General features: G+C 37.1%; 1 protein-coding gene across 4 annotated transcripts in view; it reads left to right on the top strand.

The window, feature by feature from the left end:
* The first annotated feature begins 508 nt into the window (after positions 1 to 508).
* LOC133841928 (BMP-binding endothelial regulator protein) overlaps positions 509 to 19,978 on the top strand; it is a 37,108-nt gene continuing 17,638 nt past the window's right edge. For 3 of the 4 annotated variants that reach the window (XR_009894346.1, XM_062274777.1, XM_062274780.1), the window contains exons 1-2: positions 509 to 2,074; positions 18,929 to 19,365. Coding sequence is in view for 3 of the 4 variants with exons in the window: in XM_062274777.1 (XP_062130761.1) it covers positions 19,035 to 19,365 (331 nt within the window). In the remaining variant the exon portion in view is untranslated. The remainder of the gene's footprint in view (positions 2,075 to 18,928; positions 19,366 to 19,978) is intronic. The other variant, XM_062274778.1, reaches the window with a different exon arrangement.

Here is a 19,978-nt window from a genome sequence, read left to right as displayed (position 1 = left end):
ATCGAGACCTTAGACTTCATAACAGATAACATTTTATTAGCCTGTGTTTGTGTCACTTGTCACTTGCTTAACAAGGTGTTCATTTCACACTCAGTTTTTTTTTGTGTGGAATGCGCGCATTTCTGCAAAATTATGTTACACATCGTGTCGTGCAATTTGAGTCAGCAAACGTTTCCAATCATAGTTGTAGTTAGAAGAGGTCTAAGCATCTTCAATTCAACTTGACCCCTAACCAATTGTTGGCTCCGCTTAGCACTGAACGCTTCTTAACGGTGCGAGCCCCCAAAAAAAATAAACGAAAGAAAAACCAATCCGCAGCGTCTGTTGCTAATAACAACAACAACAACAGTAACAACAGAAGAAGCAACAACAAGAAGAGCAAACACTTCGGGGCGGTGGCGACGACTCGTTTCCATTCGGGTCTCTGCACTCTGCACTCGTGTTTCACAGTTGCTTCTCTCGCTCGCTAGCCGCGATGTTGTTGATTCGTGCGCCTCGCGTTCAGTTCTCGTTCAACAGCGCCGGCGAACGGTCAGAGAGAGAGAATTTGATGCAAGCAATCGAATCGAATTCGGAATTCGGAAATCGAAATTCGTAATTCGTTATTCGAATCGTAGCGAACCGAGTCGAGTCGAGCCGAGTCGCGAACTGTGCTGAGCTAAGAAAACTGCCTGCGCAGCCAGGAAAACTTGCAAGTTGAAGGAAAAACGCGCGCGCGTCAACATCGTTCCAAATTGCGATCGCATGAAAATCTCGACAGATTTTCGAGAGTAGCAACAACAAGAAAAAAACGCAATAAGTTTTACAAGTACGCAGCTTGAGTATAATACTATATAAAGAGGGAATTGTTGTTGCCCCCGCCCAAAAAAAACACCCCGATGTTTTGAGCTCGAGTTGAGAATTTGTTATCGCCAGCTTTGTAGCATGCGAATGTGTGTTCGAAAGTGATTGTGTTAAATTAATTAATATATGAAATAAACAAATATAAACAAATATTTGGTATAATATAAGTATATATATATTTATCAAAGATTGAACGCGTTCGCTTTACAAGTTTCTGTTATGATTTAAAATCTATAACGTGTGCTTACTTAGTAGAAGCAAAAGCAGAAGCAGAAGGCAACAAGCAACAAAGCAAATAAACATTTAGCGTATTACAAATTGGCGCGCAATTGGCAATTGCATGCGCTGCACCTTTTGTTGCGTTTTACATAAATTGCATTTCAATTTCCAATTCAATTTCCATTTCCATTTTGAATTAGAATAAAAACAATAAACTAAAGCAATAAATTTGTAGACAATAAATACGACAGACAGGCAGGCAGGCAGCCAGCTGGCCAGCATGCTGAGCTAAGCCGACTGCTGAGCACACAACGTGGCGTATGCGTAATCTGTAGTCTTACACATCCTGCGGAAGCCCAACGGCGGCAGCAGTTCATTGTGTGTGTTTTGTGTGTTGGTTTGTGGCTTGTGGCACGTGGCAACGTCAAAGTCGCGCGCGCGCGTTTATAATTAATCGTATGATATTAATTAATGTGCCGAAAAAATAAAGAAAATAAATAACAAGCGAGCAAGAGAGAGAGAGAGAAATTGAAATGAAAAGCGTGCGCTGGACAGCCGTCGTGTGTTGATGCTGTTGTTATTATTATTCTTCTTCTGTGTCGAAAAAAGAAACAAATCGAAATTGTGGACAGTGGACAACAAGTAAATTGAAAATGCGATTCATATCGGCAACAGAAAGAGCCACAACAACAACTAGACGACGACTTCAACAACAGCAGCAACAGCAACAGTCTCAACGCCACCGCCACCTTCACCTCCCCCCGAACCGCATCCTTCTCCCGTTGCTGCTCTTCGAGCCGGCAACATGTCAAGCATAATTAATTTTCGATTCTGCCTGTGCCGCCAATTTCAACCCACCGTCTCCATTGTCGCTGTCGCTAACGCTCTTACCTTCATCGTCACCGTCATCGTCACCGTCGCCGCCTCGTCTACGTTCCTGCAATTGTGCTGAAAAGAGTCGGTCGACTGCCGCACGCCGCACGCCGCCAGCTGGAAGCTCTCGATTCTACGGGTAAACTTTGCCTCTTTACTTTTCTTTTGTAATTAATCTTTTTCTCGTTGTTGTTATTGCTGCTTTGTTATTGTTGTTGCGCTGTGTTGTTGTTGTTGCTGCTGGCGTTATTGTCTGACAATAAGTACGTGTAGAGCGCGATTTTGTTTTATTATAATGAGAACATATAAACGTTTTGCTATCTGCCTACCGCGTACACCCCGAGTGAAGCCCCCACCCCTCCCCCCTCTTTGCCAACCCCTCACTGACGTTCTCTCGCTGCTATTTTTGCTGTCTGTCTCTTGAGTTGTTTCAACATGTTGCGAAAATTGTTTAATTGTTTGAATACTATTATCACATTTTATGAGAGTCACAATGACTGAATGAGAAACAGAGAGAGAGAGATAGAGAGAAAGAATTCTCTGCGTTTTGTGGCTTCTCTAAAGTGACTATCTCTGCACCCCGCTGCCTCCTCCTCCCTCTCCACCACTGCTTCGCCCTTGTCTTTGTCGCTCGGTTGAAGAATTTATGAATGTACGTCGTGTATATTCAATTGTCAAATGAATGAGTTGCAATCAAAGCAGCTAAAATTATTCAAACATATGTTTTGCTTAAAACTCTGTCGCATTCGCTCGGCAATTAAGAAATCTGCATAGCATTTTGTACTCACAATTTATAAGGCGGAAATTTACAGTTGACACAATCCAGAGTTTGTTTTACGGCCATTGTCACTTTCAAAGCCATTCAACCGTAAACTGACAAAAGAATCTTCAACATTTTGACGAAATCAGACCAAGAACAAATGTCTTCAGCTAGTCGGTGGAAGAAAACCTTTTTGAGAATCATTTACCACAAAACACATTTTTACCCAATTTATGAATTCTAGAGTATTAATGTAATTAAGAGAATTGAAATTCCAGAGATTTTTTGAATTCTTGCTAGATTTTAGTTGAAAGTAAATAAAGTTTTAACATCTACTTATTTGGTATGAATTAGATACGTATACGTATACTTAATTTTAAATTGAAATTTTAAAAGCTTTAAAAATAAATACCTAGAAGAATAAAATTTATAAATTAATACAATAAAATCATGAAGCATTTGAAATTTCAATAATACCTTAAAGACTTTAAGGTTTATAACGTTTTTTAATTGTTTGGTAACAATATTAAAATGTGCACAGGAATATTAAATTCTGACAAATAATAGTTTACAAAACTATATCACCTAAATAAAATAAATATTTTCTTTTCTAAATGGTTAGATTAACATATTTAAAATTTTAATTTCTAAAATGCAAAAACTCAATAAATTAAATATTTGCTTACCAATTATTCATTGGAAATTTAAAAGATATTAATGATATTAATGTGGAATATTTTTGGTATATTTTAAAAATAATGGTTTTCTTATTATATATCTAAAGCTTTCTTACTTAATTAATAAAAAAATTCATGTAAGCAATAATGAAATGTATCTCAAACTAATAGTAAGCTTTGGATTACGTCTAAGCTCTTTGGCAATCTGGTTTATATTGTACTCTACGGTATATTTTGAATACAATAGTATATTAATATACCAAATACAGCATTCGCTATAATTCAGTATTTTTGCGGTATATTAATTTGGTATATTATAAGAATAATACCGCAAATGTACCAAATATATCATTCGGTATATTTCAGTATTTCTGCAGTATATTAATTTGGTATATTTTCAGTATAGTATCGCAATGTTTTGCTTTCACACTCGACTGAAGCTTTCTTACTTATTTAATTACTTGAAATTCATATCAACAATAATGAAATATGTTTCAAATTTCCGCAACTTATAGTTTGCTTTAGATTATGTCTAAGCTCACAGAAACAATCAACTCATCGTGAAATTGTTAACATTCAATTACTCATTACCTTAACAAATACAATAATTACCCAGCTTACTGGCTTACTTACTGTGCAAAGTGCAAAAAGCATACAGATTGATAGTAAATATTTTCGATAGTTGGCTTCTCTATCTTGATTAGCGTGTGATACCCGAAGAAGCCTCTATACAACAATTGACCATAGAAGGTATTTCGCAATTAGAAGTCATGTGGATCACACACACTCGATTACAATAGCAGACAAGGTATGCAACAGTGATATCTCAATTACAATTGAATAGATTGTTCTGTGTGGAGTGTGGAGTGTGTGCAGTGTGCAGTCGGTTTCTTGGGATATGAATCATGTTGTTTATCTCATTAGTAACGATGTGTCAAATTTCGCATACTCAATATGTATATCTCTGACTGTTGCTGTCATAAGTAAATGACTAAATATCACGTTTTAAATTGCAATTACTTAGAGTTGACCAAAACTATTCGAATGAAGTGAATTGATGACATCCCATAAAAAACTTGACAATTTCCTGTCGAATATGCGAGTATTTTTTTTTTTTTTGTGTTTTTTATTAAAGCCACAGGAATTACAATGCATTCATTAAAGCCAACAAAGTACCAGAGAATAGCGCAGAAATATCAACGAAAACAAAAAAAATGTAAAGATATGTTGGTAATAACTGCGTACGCACTTACTACGAGTAATATCTGAACTCGACAGTGTGAGGGATGGGATGGAACTGGCTATGGGTTGGGACTAGACTTGTAGCTGGAGTTGGAGTTGGAAGTGGAGTTGGAGCTGCGCCTTCAGAGTGTGCTGGGGGAATTGGGGGAACTAAATATGAATGCTGGCATTTTGCTGGCATATCTTGGCAGCAGAACAGACAGACAGACGGACGGACAGACAGACGGACGGACAGCAGACATATAAAGGCCGCATTGCTGGTCGGCCGGACAGTAGGCAGAGTTGGATGACAGTCAGTCGGGCTTAGACGACAACGGCCAACGACAATTGGACGGCGGCTCTCTCTCTCTCTCTCTCTCTCTCTCTCTCTGGTGGCTTTAGGTGTTGGCTTTTTGCTCTTGTTGTTGTCGTTGGCTCTGTTGTTCGCTTTATGGTAAAAATGCAACCATACCTGTTTTGCCAACACACAACACTCACTCACTCTCTCACACACATGCTCAACTCGTTTGCTCAGTTGCAGGCTCAACTGTGCAACACTGCAACTGCAACTGCATTAAAGCTATATATATATAAACTTTTTTTTATACCCTTGCAACGGGTATTATCATTTCATTGCGATATGCGCAATCTGTATAATCCTAATCAGCATAAAATCACTGCTCACTTTCATTTCAAATAACGATCTGCTAATTTTAAGCTGACTGGCAAACAGGAGAAAATGATACACTGAAAAAACAGTTTTAAAAGCAAGATTTGATTTAAAAAGGGAGTCGAGAACATGAGCATGCTTAAGTTCGAAAACACATCTTAACATTTGATATATTTCTTATGGTGTTTAAAGTAGGAAAAAAGTTTATAATTTTAGGACCAAAAATGAAAAACACATCTTAAATTCAAGAACATTTTGATATTGGGCCAAGTTCTTATTTAAATGAGGAAAAAAGCTTATAAATTTAGGACCAAAAATCGTATTATAAAATCAAAAAGTATTACATATTTTGTTGGTTTTTTACTAATTATTTATTATTTAACTTTTTTAAATATATAAGACCAAGTGGAGGAAAAAAACTTATAATTTGAAGACCAAATATTATAGCAAAAACTATTAATAATTATTGTAATTATAATACGGACAGCATACAGATTTATGATTTATACCTTCCTTACTTATGATCGATTCGGTTAGCATTTGAACCCACGACCTTCTATCTTAGACTGTAATGAAGAATAGATCACGACAACTCGACTAACTTAGTTATTAACGAAAACACTGAAAGTTAGATAAAAAAAAATGTATAGAAATTTCAATGGGCTACACAATTTTGTAACTATTCTACTTTATTTTTTATTTACTGAATTTTCCATTTTTCATACTAATATTTTTAGTTTTAAGAACTTGTTCTTAAAGTGTCTTGTTTTAAGAACAAAATTTTAGAAACTTGTCTGTTTTTCTGTCTGAATCGCAGTTGACAACTGAGAAATCTTTATTAAGTTATAGCACATTTCTATACCAATATTCAATTAGATGAGAAAAGATTCATTTAATTGCACTGCAAGGGTATTTAATCCTCGGCAAGCTGAGCAAAGCTTGTGTCAGCATTGTTGTTGCTATTAATGTTGCTGTTGTTGTTGGCATTTTTTTTTTGGTGCACGCACCTGTCCAAGCATAGACACGGCCAGAGACAGGCGGTCTGCAGGTGTTTTGTTTGGTTTTACCTTGCGACTGAGATCGAGACCGCAACTGGGAGTGGGACTCAGACTTCAACTGGAATTGGGATTGCGAATGCGAGTGAGTCTGGCACTAAGACAACAACTGGAACTCGCTGTCTTGTGTTTCTGTGTGTGCTTCGTTGAGTCCTCAGCATAATAATAATCCGGCAATTAAAATATGATCGCATAATAACTCGACACTCGTGTGTCTTCCTATGATTTATGGCGCAGCTTTTGGCTTTTGGCTTATGGCTTATTTATAGACTCTGCTTGCCACTCTCTGGGGTGATTGTGTTTGCTGTTGTTGTTGCTGTTGCTGCTGCTTGTTGTTGACTACTTTTTTTACGCATACTTTTGCATTCGCTTAAAGGTAAATTGCTGTCGCCAAGCGCCAGACGTCGTTGCCGTTGTCGTAGTCGCTGTTGCTTTTGCTGTTGCTGTTGCTGTTACTGTTGCCGCTCTAAACGCGTTCGCCTGGGCCGGCTTGGCTCGTTTGACTGGCAAAACCCACCAACAAGACACAAGAGGCAAAGCCAGTGCCAGACTCAGAGCCAAAAGAGTCAGCAGAGCACCACGGCCAAAACAACTAGCAAATTAAATGAAGGAAAAAACAGTGCAAATCCACAAAAAACATTTGATACGCCCCGCGACTCGTAACTTCAGCTGAGAGGCTTCACTTTGGGCCACAGCTAACAAAATGCTAGCCGAAGTGGAGCTCTTGAAGCTGCTGCACCAAGCGACTGTCAACTGCCAGACTGCCCGACTGTTGCTTCTAATGAATAATTTTAAATGCTGACTACGAAAGCGCTCAAAATGAATGCAAGCGGAGCCTAAACGGTCCGTCGTTTTGACTTTCCGTCTGACAATGGACAGGGGAAAAACAGTTTGGTATTATTCCTAAAATATACCATATAAATATACCACAAAAATTCTTAAATATGCATAAGGATACATTTGGTATATTTAGACAGTATTATTCTTGAAATATACCAAAATAATAAATCGCAAAATTTTAAAAATATATCGAAGACTGCATTCTGTACATTGATATGGTACTAGATTGCAAAAATACCATAGAGTACACAATTTACCGATGTAGAGCTATTTAAGCTGCTGCAGCTTGCCAAACTAATATACCACAAAAATAGTATAACATACCACAGGCTATATTTGGTATATTAATATACTACTACATTTATAATATACAATATACCAAAGAGTACAAAATATACCGATGTTGAGCTCTTGTTTCTAATAAATAATTTTAAATGTTGACTACAAAAGTATCCAAAATTAATGAAAATGTCTAATCTGCCCCCCAGTCTGTCTAACAATGGCCAGGCGCAAAACATTGCGGTATAAATATTAAAATACACTAAATTAATATATCATAAATATACAAAAATATACTGAAGACATCATTGATATACTACTATTTTCAAAATATACCGTAGATTACAAAATATACCGAAGTAGAGCACTTGAAGCTTCTGCAGCTTCCCAAATTAATAAACCACAAAAATAATAAATTATTCCAAAGGCTATATCTGGTATATTACTATACTACTACATTTAACATATACCATAGAGTACAAAATATACCGAAGTAGAGCACTTTAAGCTACTGCAGTTTGCGACTTTCGACTGTCCGACTGTTGCTTCTAATAAATAATTTTAAATGCTAACTACAAAAGCGCCCAAAATGAATGGGAGCCGTGCCTACTCTGTCCGTCTGTCTGTCTGTCTGTCAGTCTCTCTAACTGTCTGTCTGACAATGGCCAGGCGCAAGTTGAAGTGTGTAACCCAATAGCCAAGGCGCGCTCTTAATTGAGTGCGTGGGATGCGAACGTGGACGTGGCTCTAGCTGTGGATGGTTGCACAGCTGTTGGCAATAATTGCTGGCTATGTTATACTATATATTTTATGTGGTAGCCGTTGGTTGCCGTTTTGCCAGTTATTAGTCGCCAAGTGCAACTGGGCCAAGTAGCAATTGCCATTTGGGCGTCAAGAAATGACCTGAGACTCAAACAGAAAGCGAGCGACAAAGAGAGAGACTCGAATATTGGGGGTAGTTTTCTGCCAGTCACTTTTGCTCCCGCTGCTGCTGCTGCTGTTGTAATGACGTCAGCTTTGTCGCCATATGTCTATGCCTAAACAACTCACACACATACGTTACACTCACACTCACACATACGCAGAGACGTAGACACAAAAGCCATGCGTCATCGCGCAGGTTGTCGGCGTCTGCGTCTGCGTTGTTGCGACGCATTGCAATTTCACCAGGCCCCCACTCGAATGGTCTCTGCGTCATGTACTACAACTACAACTACAACTACAACACACATGGTACACACACACACACATACACACTTGTAGCTGTGCAGTGGTTGCGATAATTTCGCCATGACACGCAAAACTGAAGCAATTTGCTTGCCTGCCCTCGGTTTTGCTTTTTTTTATTGCCATCAAATACAAACTAATTAATATTTACCAAACAATACAAAGCCAATGAAAATTCCGCCGCTCTCAGATAAGCCTATAAATAGCAAAACACAATTTTCAGTTTTTTGTTTTGTGGCAGACACTGCGGCGTGTTGCAGTTAACCGAGCATAGACATAAATAGACTCGCGCAACTCGTCGTGGTATTAGTGCACTTGGTATCTCAATAAAAAACAAGTGGGAAAGCTACAACAGTCCAGTGTGCGATCGACTAAGAGATACCCGCTATATACCAACAAATATTAAAATATACCAATATGATATGATATGGTATGTAAGACGATATATTAATATACCAAGAAATACTAAATACTATTTCGTATATGATATATGATATATTAATATATGTATATGATATATTAATATAACAACAAATACTACAAAATATTAAAAGCTATATTTTGTATATCTATATAATATGATATGATATGGTATGTTAGACGATATATTAATATGTGTGCGGTATATTAATATTTCAACAAATACTAAAATATATCAAAAGTTATATTTGGTATATCTATACGATGTGATACATAATTTAGTAATATATGTGTGGTATATTAATATACCAATTAATACTAAAATAGACCGCACTGATTTTTTGTACTAATATACTACTACGCTCAAAATATACCATAGAGTGAAAATTAGTAGTACTCATTGTCAACCAAACCAATTAAGACCCGAAATCTGCCGTCCTTTTCTGTAACGGTTATCTCTTCAGTAGCTTCTTCAGGAACCGTAAAGACTATTGGTTTTATTGTATGTACCTAAAATTGTTACTTTGCCTCTCGATTTTTGTGAGCAGAAGTGGCAAAAAACTAAAACATACTTGATCTGTGTCTAACGATAACAAGTGCTGGCAAAAAGTGTAATTTTATCTTGTTTAATCTCTGAGATCTAAGTGTTCATACGGACAGACAGACAGACGGACATATATATTGGATATGCCCCTTCTTTCTTCCTACACAACGTTATAACACCCATCTAGACTATGGGTAGCGGGTATAATAAACGAGATGCTCGATGGTAATGAGACTGCTTTGTATAAGCTTGATTATTCTTGTAAATAAACTTGAATGTTTGCTCTTCACTTGGCAATGGCAATTGCTTTGATTAAGATTACTAATACGCAGCGTGGTGCAGCAGCAGTAGCTTGCCAGACAAAATGGCGACAGCATTGACAAGCTCATTTGTGCAACAGCAACCACAATAACAACATCAACAAACGACAATCGTAATGATAACTACTGCAATTCGTATGCAATGTAAACAAGAACATTTGCTTACAATGTTGTAGTTGATACTACGTTAACGATATTCATTTACTAACGCATTCTTATTGCCCGATCTACGAGCGAGTTAACCGCACTTGGCATTCAATGCAAAGTAAATAAAATTCTGTTGCTGTAGCCTCTTAAGCCTACGATAAGTTTCACAATTAACTTATGTAATTAATGAAACATATTTCCAGCGATAGATAGACTGCCTGAAACTATTTGATAACGCCACGACCAAAGTCCAAAAAAACCAAGCAAGCAATCAAGCACAATTCAAGGGGTAAATGTTTCAAAAGCAAAGCAAAGCAAAAAAAGAAACCAACGAAGTGAAATGAAAAGTAAAAAAAAACTAAATACAACAGTATTTCTTTCAAATACGAAATATACATTTTTTGTTGTCGCCATTAGTAAGCATACAAATTATGCCTCTGATAATGATGATGATGATGAGCAGATCATCAGATTATCAGAGCCTACACAGAGACTCTGTATGCCTGGCACTGGGACTCTGTGTGAAGTTTCGAGTCTGAGCTTGGGACAAACTGTGCTGTGCTATTTGTATGTAAATGTATTAATGGGCATTTATGTATTTCTTATGCAAAGACTGTATGAAACTTGTAAAAACTAAAACATCAAAATGGAAGCAAAATTTGTGATAATCATATGTTAATTTCAAATCAACGCTCAGCAGCAGCAGCAGCAGCGACAGCAACAGCCATAAACAAACTGAATTATGTATCTATGTGCGCGTGTCTATGCCCTACAAATACTCTGGCGTTTCTAGATAAACATCTGATATACATATTGCATTTAAATGTATGCTTAACATACACAGCAATTTAAAGCATTTTTATCTCGAAATATTTGGCCCATTAAGTGCCAAGGCAGTCAGAGACATGTCAATACAATATTTAAGCCAAATGAGAAATAACTTTAAGCCGTTGAAGAGCTGACAAGTGAAAGACGTATTAAATTTCATTTCGTAATTGCCAGTTGTCATTAAGTAATTATACACCTAAAAAACAATTGCCTTTTAGTCACTTCGAATTGTATTTGGAGCACAGAGAGAAGATTGTAGGTAGCTGTAATTTAATTAGCACATCAGCGACAGCGACAATGATGACGGTGATGATGATGATGACGATGATAGTAATGATGATGATTCGAAATAAAGTGGCAGGCATGTTTGTGGCAGGTTCAACGTCACGTTCAACAAACTGCCCCAAGTGCAGTTGCAACAGCCACAGCAAGAGCAACAGCAATTGCCATAACAACTGCAACACGTTTTCACATGGCCCCTCAAAGTGGTCGTTGCTGTTGTTGTTATTGTTGTTGTCGTTGTCACACATGCGGTCAGTTGTCTGGGTCTCGCATGTCGAAGCTCTGAACATGAAATCGTAGCGTTAAGATATATGAGCACATCAACGTGAATTAACAGACACATTAAGCGATACCGATCTGAGTGTGTTGTCCGAGTACAAGTCCACCACACTAAACACGAGACCACGACGCTGAGCGACGCGACGACGCTGAGAACGCGAGACATATCTAACAACAACAACAACAACAACAACTGCTACTAAGAAAGCAACAAAACGAAAGACTCTGGCAACGAACCAAGTCAACGAGTATCGAAAGGGAGACGGGGGATGCTGCACTTTGAACCCGTTCATCAGCGAAACGGAAGTGTGTGCGAGGCGCAACTGAATCTTATTTATTCGAATCTGTATCTGAATCATGTCAGTGGAATTTCTATAGACCACGCTTAGCATGCTTCGAAGTGACATTTTATAGCATATCCAATTTCAGGCAAACAAAACACACAATACATAGAACACGCCCGTTCCTTCATAGCTCGATCTGTCTCGCTCGCACAGTATCTGTATCTCTATCCATTTGCTATCTGTATCTGTATCTGATGTTGTTTGTCTTTTGGAACACATATAAAAAACAAAAACACAAAAAAAAAATCGAAAATATGCAAACAATTCGCATTTGCGTGTTAATCAATAAATTTGACTGTGAAAACCATTTTGATTGTTGAATAATATACACATATACGATATTGTGTCGACGTCATATTTGTGCTTCCAAAGAAGACAGCAACAAGAACCATAACAATAACAATATCCAGAGACTGCTCGATTTGGCGACACCCTGTATTCAACGACAAGTCTTTGACATTTTCCTCATAATTTTCAAGAACCTTGAGTGGCTAGAAAAAAGGACGCACACCGACAAACAGCTGTTGGAATACATCCATTATCATCTCTATAGGGTATAATAAATAATAAGAAACATGTTTTCTATTATACAGCATGGTATAAACCATCTTCAGCGAAATGCCAAATAAATTGTTTCTAGACAATTTTTCTATTCGATCAGTTGGCATTTTTGTGCATATTTTATAAGAGAGCTGCTGCTGCTTCTGCTGCTGTTGTTGTGCTTTAACTTTTGTGCATTGTCATTGAACAAATGTGCCAGAAGCGGCTCGCGAAATGTATATAAACAATAACAAAAGCGACGGCAACAACAATAACAACAACAACAGCAAAGATTCGGGTTTGTCGCGTCACACGCTGGAATTCCCATATATCGTCTAATTTGTTGTTGTATCATTTTTTGTGTGTTTCTAAAATTGTTTACAGCTACAATCGCCGCGGTCTGTGCTCATCTTCCAATCAATAAATCCGGTTTCGAATCAGTTTTTTATATGTGTGTTACTTGATTAACTTTCGCCCAACAAAATAATTGCACAATAAAACAAACACAAATTGTTTTGTGAAAATCGTATTTTCATTTCTTGTCTTTTTGTCGTCGTTTTCATAACAATTCCGTTCAACTTTATGGAATGTTGTTTTATTTATTTATTTATTTTTTTGTCTGCCAGCTGAGCCATAACTGTGGTCAAGAGTGGTCGGAGGAGGAGGAGGTTGAAGAGGAGGGGAGACCAATCAAGCTCTGAATCAGACTCCGGCATTTGTTGGGCTTCCGCGCAAAAATTGAACATTATTGTCTGGCCACCCTCTCGATACGCTCTATAAATATATAAAGCATAACATACTATATGCATACACGACTCTCTGCTGTCTGTGTATCAATTAATTGTTGTGGGCTATTTATAGATTTTGCGGTAAAATTACTAATAATACTCAAATTTCAACAACGGCCGAGTATTTAAAATTAACCACATGAGTAGCTTAAATACAACAGCTGGAGAGTTCTTTCCATGTGTGTGTGTGTGTGGGTTTTTTGCAGAACTCAATATTAGAATATTTACAAATATGGATCAGAAGTCGAACCAGATTGTGACAATTGTCTAGCTATGACTTAGTTTAAAAAGTTTACGTTTATTTCAATTCTTTGCAAACAGGAAACAAACCACCAACAATCGAAATCTCTCACTTACTCTCTTCCTTCTCTCCTTCCTCATTCGGCTAAACTGATAAATCAGTATGCATGTGCATGTGTTAGTGCAAAAGTTCTGATTGCTCTGCTTTGCTCAGCACATGTGCTTAAAGCTTACAAAGCCTCAGCGTACGTGTGCTGTGTACGTGAGTTAAAGCTCCCGATATGATCGTCGAGTTGAGTTGAGTTCACACGTGCCACACACACACACACACACACACGCACACACATACCTACTTAGGGCCAAAGATATCCGGTTAAATTTGGTGGTAAGAACATTTGCATGTTTACATAGAGAAAGCTCATTTTAAACAACGAATTAAGCAGTTGCTTATTACATAATATCAGAGTTTAAAAGAAGATTGAAACGAGTTTGCGTGTGGCACAAATGGACAGGCTAAGGGCAGACTTTAAAGTGATTGCCACACGGAGACAAAGACAAGTTCTCAGGATCAGAAAGAAGTCTGAGATTGAGACTGAAGCTGAAGCTGGTTAATAGCTTTGTTAGCCGCATTTTATGTCTGTGTGTGTGTGTTTTGTGTCTTTATTATGTCGTTTATCTCCCCATTTCGATTTCAATTTCAATTTGAGGCTGCAGTCGTGTGGGGCATTCAAGCGACCCTTTTATAGGGCCCAGCGAGCATAAATTTCGTTAACTGTTGCTGTCCATTGTTGTTGCTGTTGTTATTGTTGTTGTTGAGATGGTTGTTGTTGGGCAATCGTCAACTCTGAAAAGTTGTTGTCTTCATTTGTGGTAGTTGTAATCGCCGCTTGTCGCATTAAATTGAACCACAAAAAAAATCAAGTAAGAAACCTATAGTGGAGTGTGCTCGACTGTGAGATACCCACAAATAATTTTACATGAAATCAAAACAGTGTGGTATTATTTCTAAATTATACTGAATAATATACCAAAACTACTGAAAATATACTAAAGCCTATATTTGGTATATTGATATAGGTAAATAATCAAAATATACCATAGACTGCAAAATATACCAGATTGTCAGTCAAAGTAACTAAGACACGTTGTACAAAAGTATTTCTTATATAACTTCTACAATTTTTGCACCCAAATTTTCAGGAATCATAAAGTCTGTAGTTATTATTGTATGTACTATTGGACTCTAGATTCAAAATAATGCTATTCGATTTTTTTCGATTTGTGGGAGCAAAGTGTGACACAAATTTAAAACAAACTTGATCTGCTTGCAAATTTAACAAGTGCAGTCGAAAAAGAATTATATCTCTATATCTTATATAAAATCTCTGAGATCTATGTCTTCATGGACAGACTGACGGACAGGGCTATATCATCTGTTTATAGATTTGTCTCCTTCTGACTGTTACATAAATTTATTGCATACACAAAATTATAATACCCGTTTATCCTATGGCTAGCGGGTATAAAAAGGTTGAGTCTGAGGGAGAGCTAGACTCGAGTATCTCAGAGCAGTTGGATTGAGGGGCTTTTTGTTGGCCGTGCCCTGAGTGAGCCCCACAGCAACTTTGACAAATGTGCGTTTTAGCCGTCTCATTGTTTTGTGGCAAACTGACTTCAATATGCAAATATATTGAAATTAGTTGCCAGGTTGCCAAGCAGAGAGTCAACTCAACTCAACTCAGCTCAACTCGTTGCCTTTGCTTTTGGAATCGTGTCTTGGAGTTTTGTAGTTGTCGTTGTTATTATTGTTGTTGTGCAATTTGCATGATTTGCAAATGTTATTGTTGTTGTTGTTGACGCTGGCTTTGGCGCCATTTGTTTATCATCTGCGCCCTGTGCCTATGCTTTTGGCTTTACGACTGATCGCAGATCGCGTTGTTCAATGTTAAGGCCCCCGAAAATCGAAGAAGAAAAGAAAACGAAAACTCAAAAAATTCCACACTTAATTGAATTAAAGGCAGCGCACAGCCCCAGCACTATAATTGGCAACGCAACGCAACGCAACGTCTAATGGCCGAGTTTTAAAGTGGAATTCCACAGTTCGGTTGGGCCTGGAAAGTGTGATAAGACTCGCTCAACGACGTCGTCGTCGTCTGCACGCACCTTCTGCTGACTGCTGCCTTCGTTACGCATTGGCAGCCAAACAGACGACCAGCCTACCAACCTACCTAGCCACCTAACTACCTACCGCACATCATTAGACCTGGTCTAGACTCTAGACAGAGACGCGACGTGCGTGGCTGGCGTGAACCCTTTTGGACAACCTTAACGTCGCTTCGCGTCCCTTTTTCTCTCTAGCCCTCTAGCTGTCGCTTACCTTAATTGCCGGAGCGCTTGACGCCAGCTAGACGCCAGCAGTGATGGCGTTGGCGGCGGCATTAGAAGCATTTACCTTTCCCTTTTACCTTTTCGCTCCCTTCCAGTAGCAGTTCATGCCAAACTGTAACCGAAACCCTATAATCAGTGTAGAACACCCCCTCTCCAATCACCCCTTTGACCTGCACATTTAATTGGCACGATTCTCGCGACGCGTCGTCATGCAATTGGCCGCTGGGCGGCCAATTAAATCAAAAGCGTTTATAGCAACTTGTCTTAAATTAAAATCACTGCTAATTCTTGCCAAGCTGTCGGCTCTATATCTATTTATAAATCAACTCAATCCATGACAAGTGCTCTCAAGCGCACATCAACCCCACGATTGTTTTTCTAGTTTTCAGCAATGTTTTCTTTTCATTTCATTTCGTATATTTTTTTTTTTTTTGGGGGCCTCATAGCTACGATAAGCATCAAGTACAAGGTTCTCCAGGGAGTTCTCTAGCTAAAGATACTCTCAGGCAAAACTATCGCTATTATTGGGTTTGCCACTTCAATGTCAGCTCGTGTGCTCTCAAGTTCACAAAGTACAAAGACCACCAAAAAATTACAAAAAAAAAAATTAAAGATAAAACGGAAAACAAACAAAAATTGCGTAGTTCTCTTACAGAGTGCTGGATGTTGAAGTTTTTGGGCTTGACTTCTGGAGACCATCCAAAGCATCTGGTTACAAGTTTTATTTGCCTCATGAGAACGTTGTCGACCTATAACGTTAGATTTTATCAATGATACTCAAGAAATATATACATAAGATATCTTTGAATATTTTCTGGCTTTTGATTTTAGAAAATATCATGAATAAATATTCTATTTACTCAACAGTTTGGTAAAACATTAACTGGTATGATAAACCAATAGTTACTTCACTTAAAATGATTGAGTAATAAATTTAATTGCATTTGTTATTTTAATAATTATTTAAGTTATTCATTTGTTTAAGCTATAATATTTAAATCGTTTTTGTGTAGTTTGCGACTATTTACTTTGTAATTAAATTGTGACTGATTTCAATCTTACGTTATACACTCAAAATACTAAAAATCATTGTCATAGTATAAAATATTAAGAAATTATACTATATTTTTGCTAATTTTGCAATAATAATAATTCCACCATATTCATATATTGAATAAGTATTCAGATTATTAAATAATAAATTCAATAAAATGATTCCAAGAATTTTTTGCTAAGCTCGTAAAATATCAAGTCTACTTTTTGTTTAGTATTTCAGCGCTAATTCCAACAATCCTTTTTAGACCTTTAAATTTATACAACTGTCACCAAGAACCATTAATATCATAGGTAAAGTCAAATATTCATTTGACTCATTTTTTGAATAAACAATTAGTATAGTTTTAATATCCGCTGATTTCACTGATAATTTGAAGTATATATTTTGGATGTAGTACTATGTCAATATAACAAATATTTTTCAATATACTAACATTTTCGCGGATAATTTTTGGTATATTTGTTAAACACAGTTGAGCAAATTCGACTACAGATTTCTTACTTGTTTTTTTATTCCTTGGGTCTATACATTTTGTAATTATAATTATTTCATGCTTCACATAAATCACACAGAATAAGATGAACTCTCTACAACTAGTTGCTAGTCATGACTATATAGTGCTATATACATCTTTGCAATACGTTTGCATTGTCCTTGTCAACAACATTTGCGGTGACAAATTGCAGCTAATCAGCAATAGAAATGCATTTCTGAGATTCCGTTCTGCGCGGTGCGATCTCATTCTCGTTTTGTCGTTGTGAATCTTATCAATTGCAGAAATTAGCATATATGTATATAGTATGTATGTAAGTAATGCAAATGTCTATATTAGCTATAGAGTATAGAGAGAGTGTGTTATCAGTTTGTGTGACAATTTTTTTAATTGGGTGTCTGTTATAACATTGTTAGGTCAAGCACCGCTTTAGGCACCGCTGCCAATCTCCCGGTTGGGTGCATGACAATGCACCCCACACACACACACACACACTCACACTTACATACACATCTAAGTATAAAGTGGAATTTGTGGTGCGTCATTAGAGATCACCCAGAAGGAGAAAGAGAAAAGTAAACAAGATAGAGAATGAAATTGACTGATTCATCGATGGGACATTTAAGATCGGGTTCTATTTTAGCATCCGCTTTGAGGTAGAGCGAGAGCGGCAATTTGTTGGCGCCACTTTGAAGCGAAATAATCAATAAACTTTGGCAAATTTGATTTGCTTTTTGCTTGTTATTGTATTTTATGATTACTTGTTGTTGTTGCTGTTGCTGTTGTTGGCAAAACCAAAATAAAAAGAATTGTGCGTCGTTGTTGTGTGAGGAGAGCAAGAGAAAACATGAAATTAATTATAAGTCAAACAAGCATTACAAATATTGCCTGGCGCCAGACAAAAATCATTAACATTTTTATGACCCGGCGCACAACAAAGAACACCACACAACATATCTGTCAGCTGGTGTTACCTGTACACACACACACACACGAACACTGAGACACGCATAAATCGCACAACTAATAATGTCCAAGTTGTCTAACACCTAAGAGCCGCCATAAAGACAAAACAACCAATGGCCAAACGGAGTTTACCTTTTGCGTACGTGCAAAATGCGATGGATGCTGACCAGGCCAAGATGATTCGCAGAATTTGCTTAGTGTGCACAAAGAGAGAGGGAGACACACACACACACACACATTGTATGTAGCCTCATCTCGATAGGCATCATAAAAACTGAAAAACTGAAACAGCAAAGAGCAACAAATCAGTTACCAGCAAATGGTTTCTGTTTAGTAACTTAGGCGGCAAGGCAAGTGCAAATCATTTGGCCAGATCAGAAGCGTCTGACCCGCCGACTGACTGATCACCAGCCAGCCAACCAGCCAGCTTGCATTCGTTCGAAATATGTATCTTTCATAAGTCATCAAATTGTATGAGAAACACCTGCACACAGCACACGCAACATTTTCTAAACAAACAACAACATTTTCGATTTCGATTTCTATTTTCGGTTGAACTTATTTTGGCGTCTGCCATGTGTATTTTTAAACTGACCGGCTTGATCTTTTTTTAACACTATATTTTCAGCAATATTTCAAGAGCAGCAGCCGCCACATCAACAACTGCAACAACAACAACAACGAATACTACCGGGAAAATACGAACAGAGATTTTGGAATAGTAATTAAATTGAATGCAAATTTCTGTGAACTTGCGCCAACAAATTGCGAAAATGTGTTGCAAATCTAGCAGCATGTGGAAATGTTCGACATCTTCAAGTGGCCAGCAACTACACCAACAATATAAACAACTACAACTACAACATCTTAAACAACAACACGAACCAGTGACGACAACACAGCAACATCAAAATCAAAGTCATGGCCACACACAATCGCACAGATTCAAATACATCAGCAGCAGGCGGCAACATTCGTTGGCCGCAATTTGTTCAATCGCCTGCTTTCTGTTGATTGCCCTCATTCAGATGCAATCAGTCACAGGACTCAAAGAAGGACTTGCAGGTGAGTGCAAAATTAAATGTTAAATACAATTCATGAAATTTCAATTTGAGGGGTTGAATAAGAAAAGTTAGAAAAAGTTAAAAAGATATATAGATGAGATACTTAAACCAATTTAGATACATCGGATAGAAAGAATAGTTAAAAAAATTTAGAAAGAAAGAAAAAAAAATTTGATTTCTGTTGATTCACATTTATGATGAAATGTTTTATTTTTGATTTATTAAGTATTGTTCACATTCTAGGGAAAACTCGGTTAGGTCAGGCCTTATATTCATATCATAATCTGCATATACATTTGATCTTATCTAAGGGGAAGATTTAAAAAATTCTATGAATTGACACATACCTACATTATTGTAAACATTGTTAGGATGGATATTTTTACTATTCAAAAGCATAAAATTAGCTTAAATTTCAAGACTTTTAAAATTACTAAAGCGATCGAAAGTGAATTTAAGAAACTTGGAATCTTTGTTAATAGATTCTTGCTTGATAAAGGTAGATTTTGACTTTCAGTTTAATGGAGTATGAAAGTATGGAAAAGAAAGATAAAATATTTCTAAGAATTTACTGAATATTAATAAATTTAAGAACTCATATTTTAAATTAAATT

Source organism: Drosophila sulfurigaster, chromosome 3 (assembly GCF_023558435.1).
Source record: "Drosophila sulfurigaster albostrigata strain 15112-1811.04 chromosome 3, ASM2355843v2, whole genome shotgun sequence".
NCBI lineage: Eukaryota > Metazoa > Arthropoda > Insecta > Diptera > Drosophilidae > Drosophila > Drosophila sulfurigaster.
The sequence above is the reverse complement of the archived record's forward strand: the minus strand, read 5'-3'. Positions and strand labels throughout refer to the sequence as shown.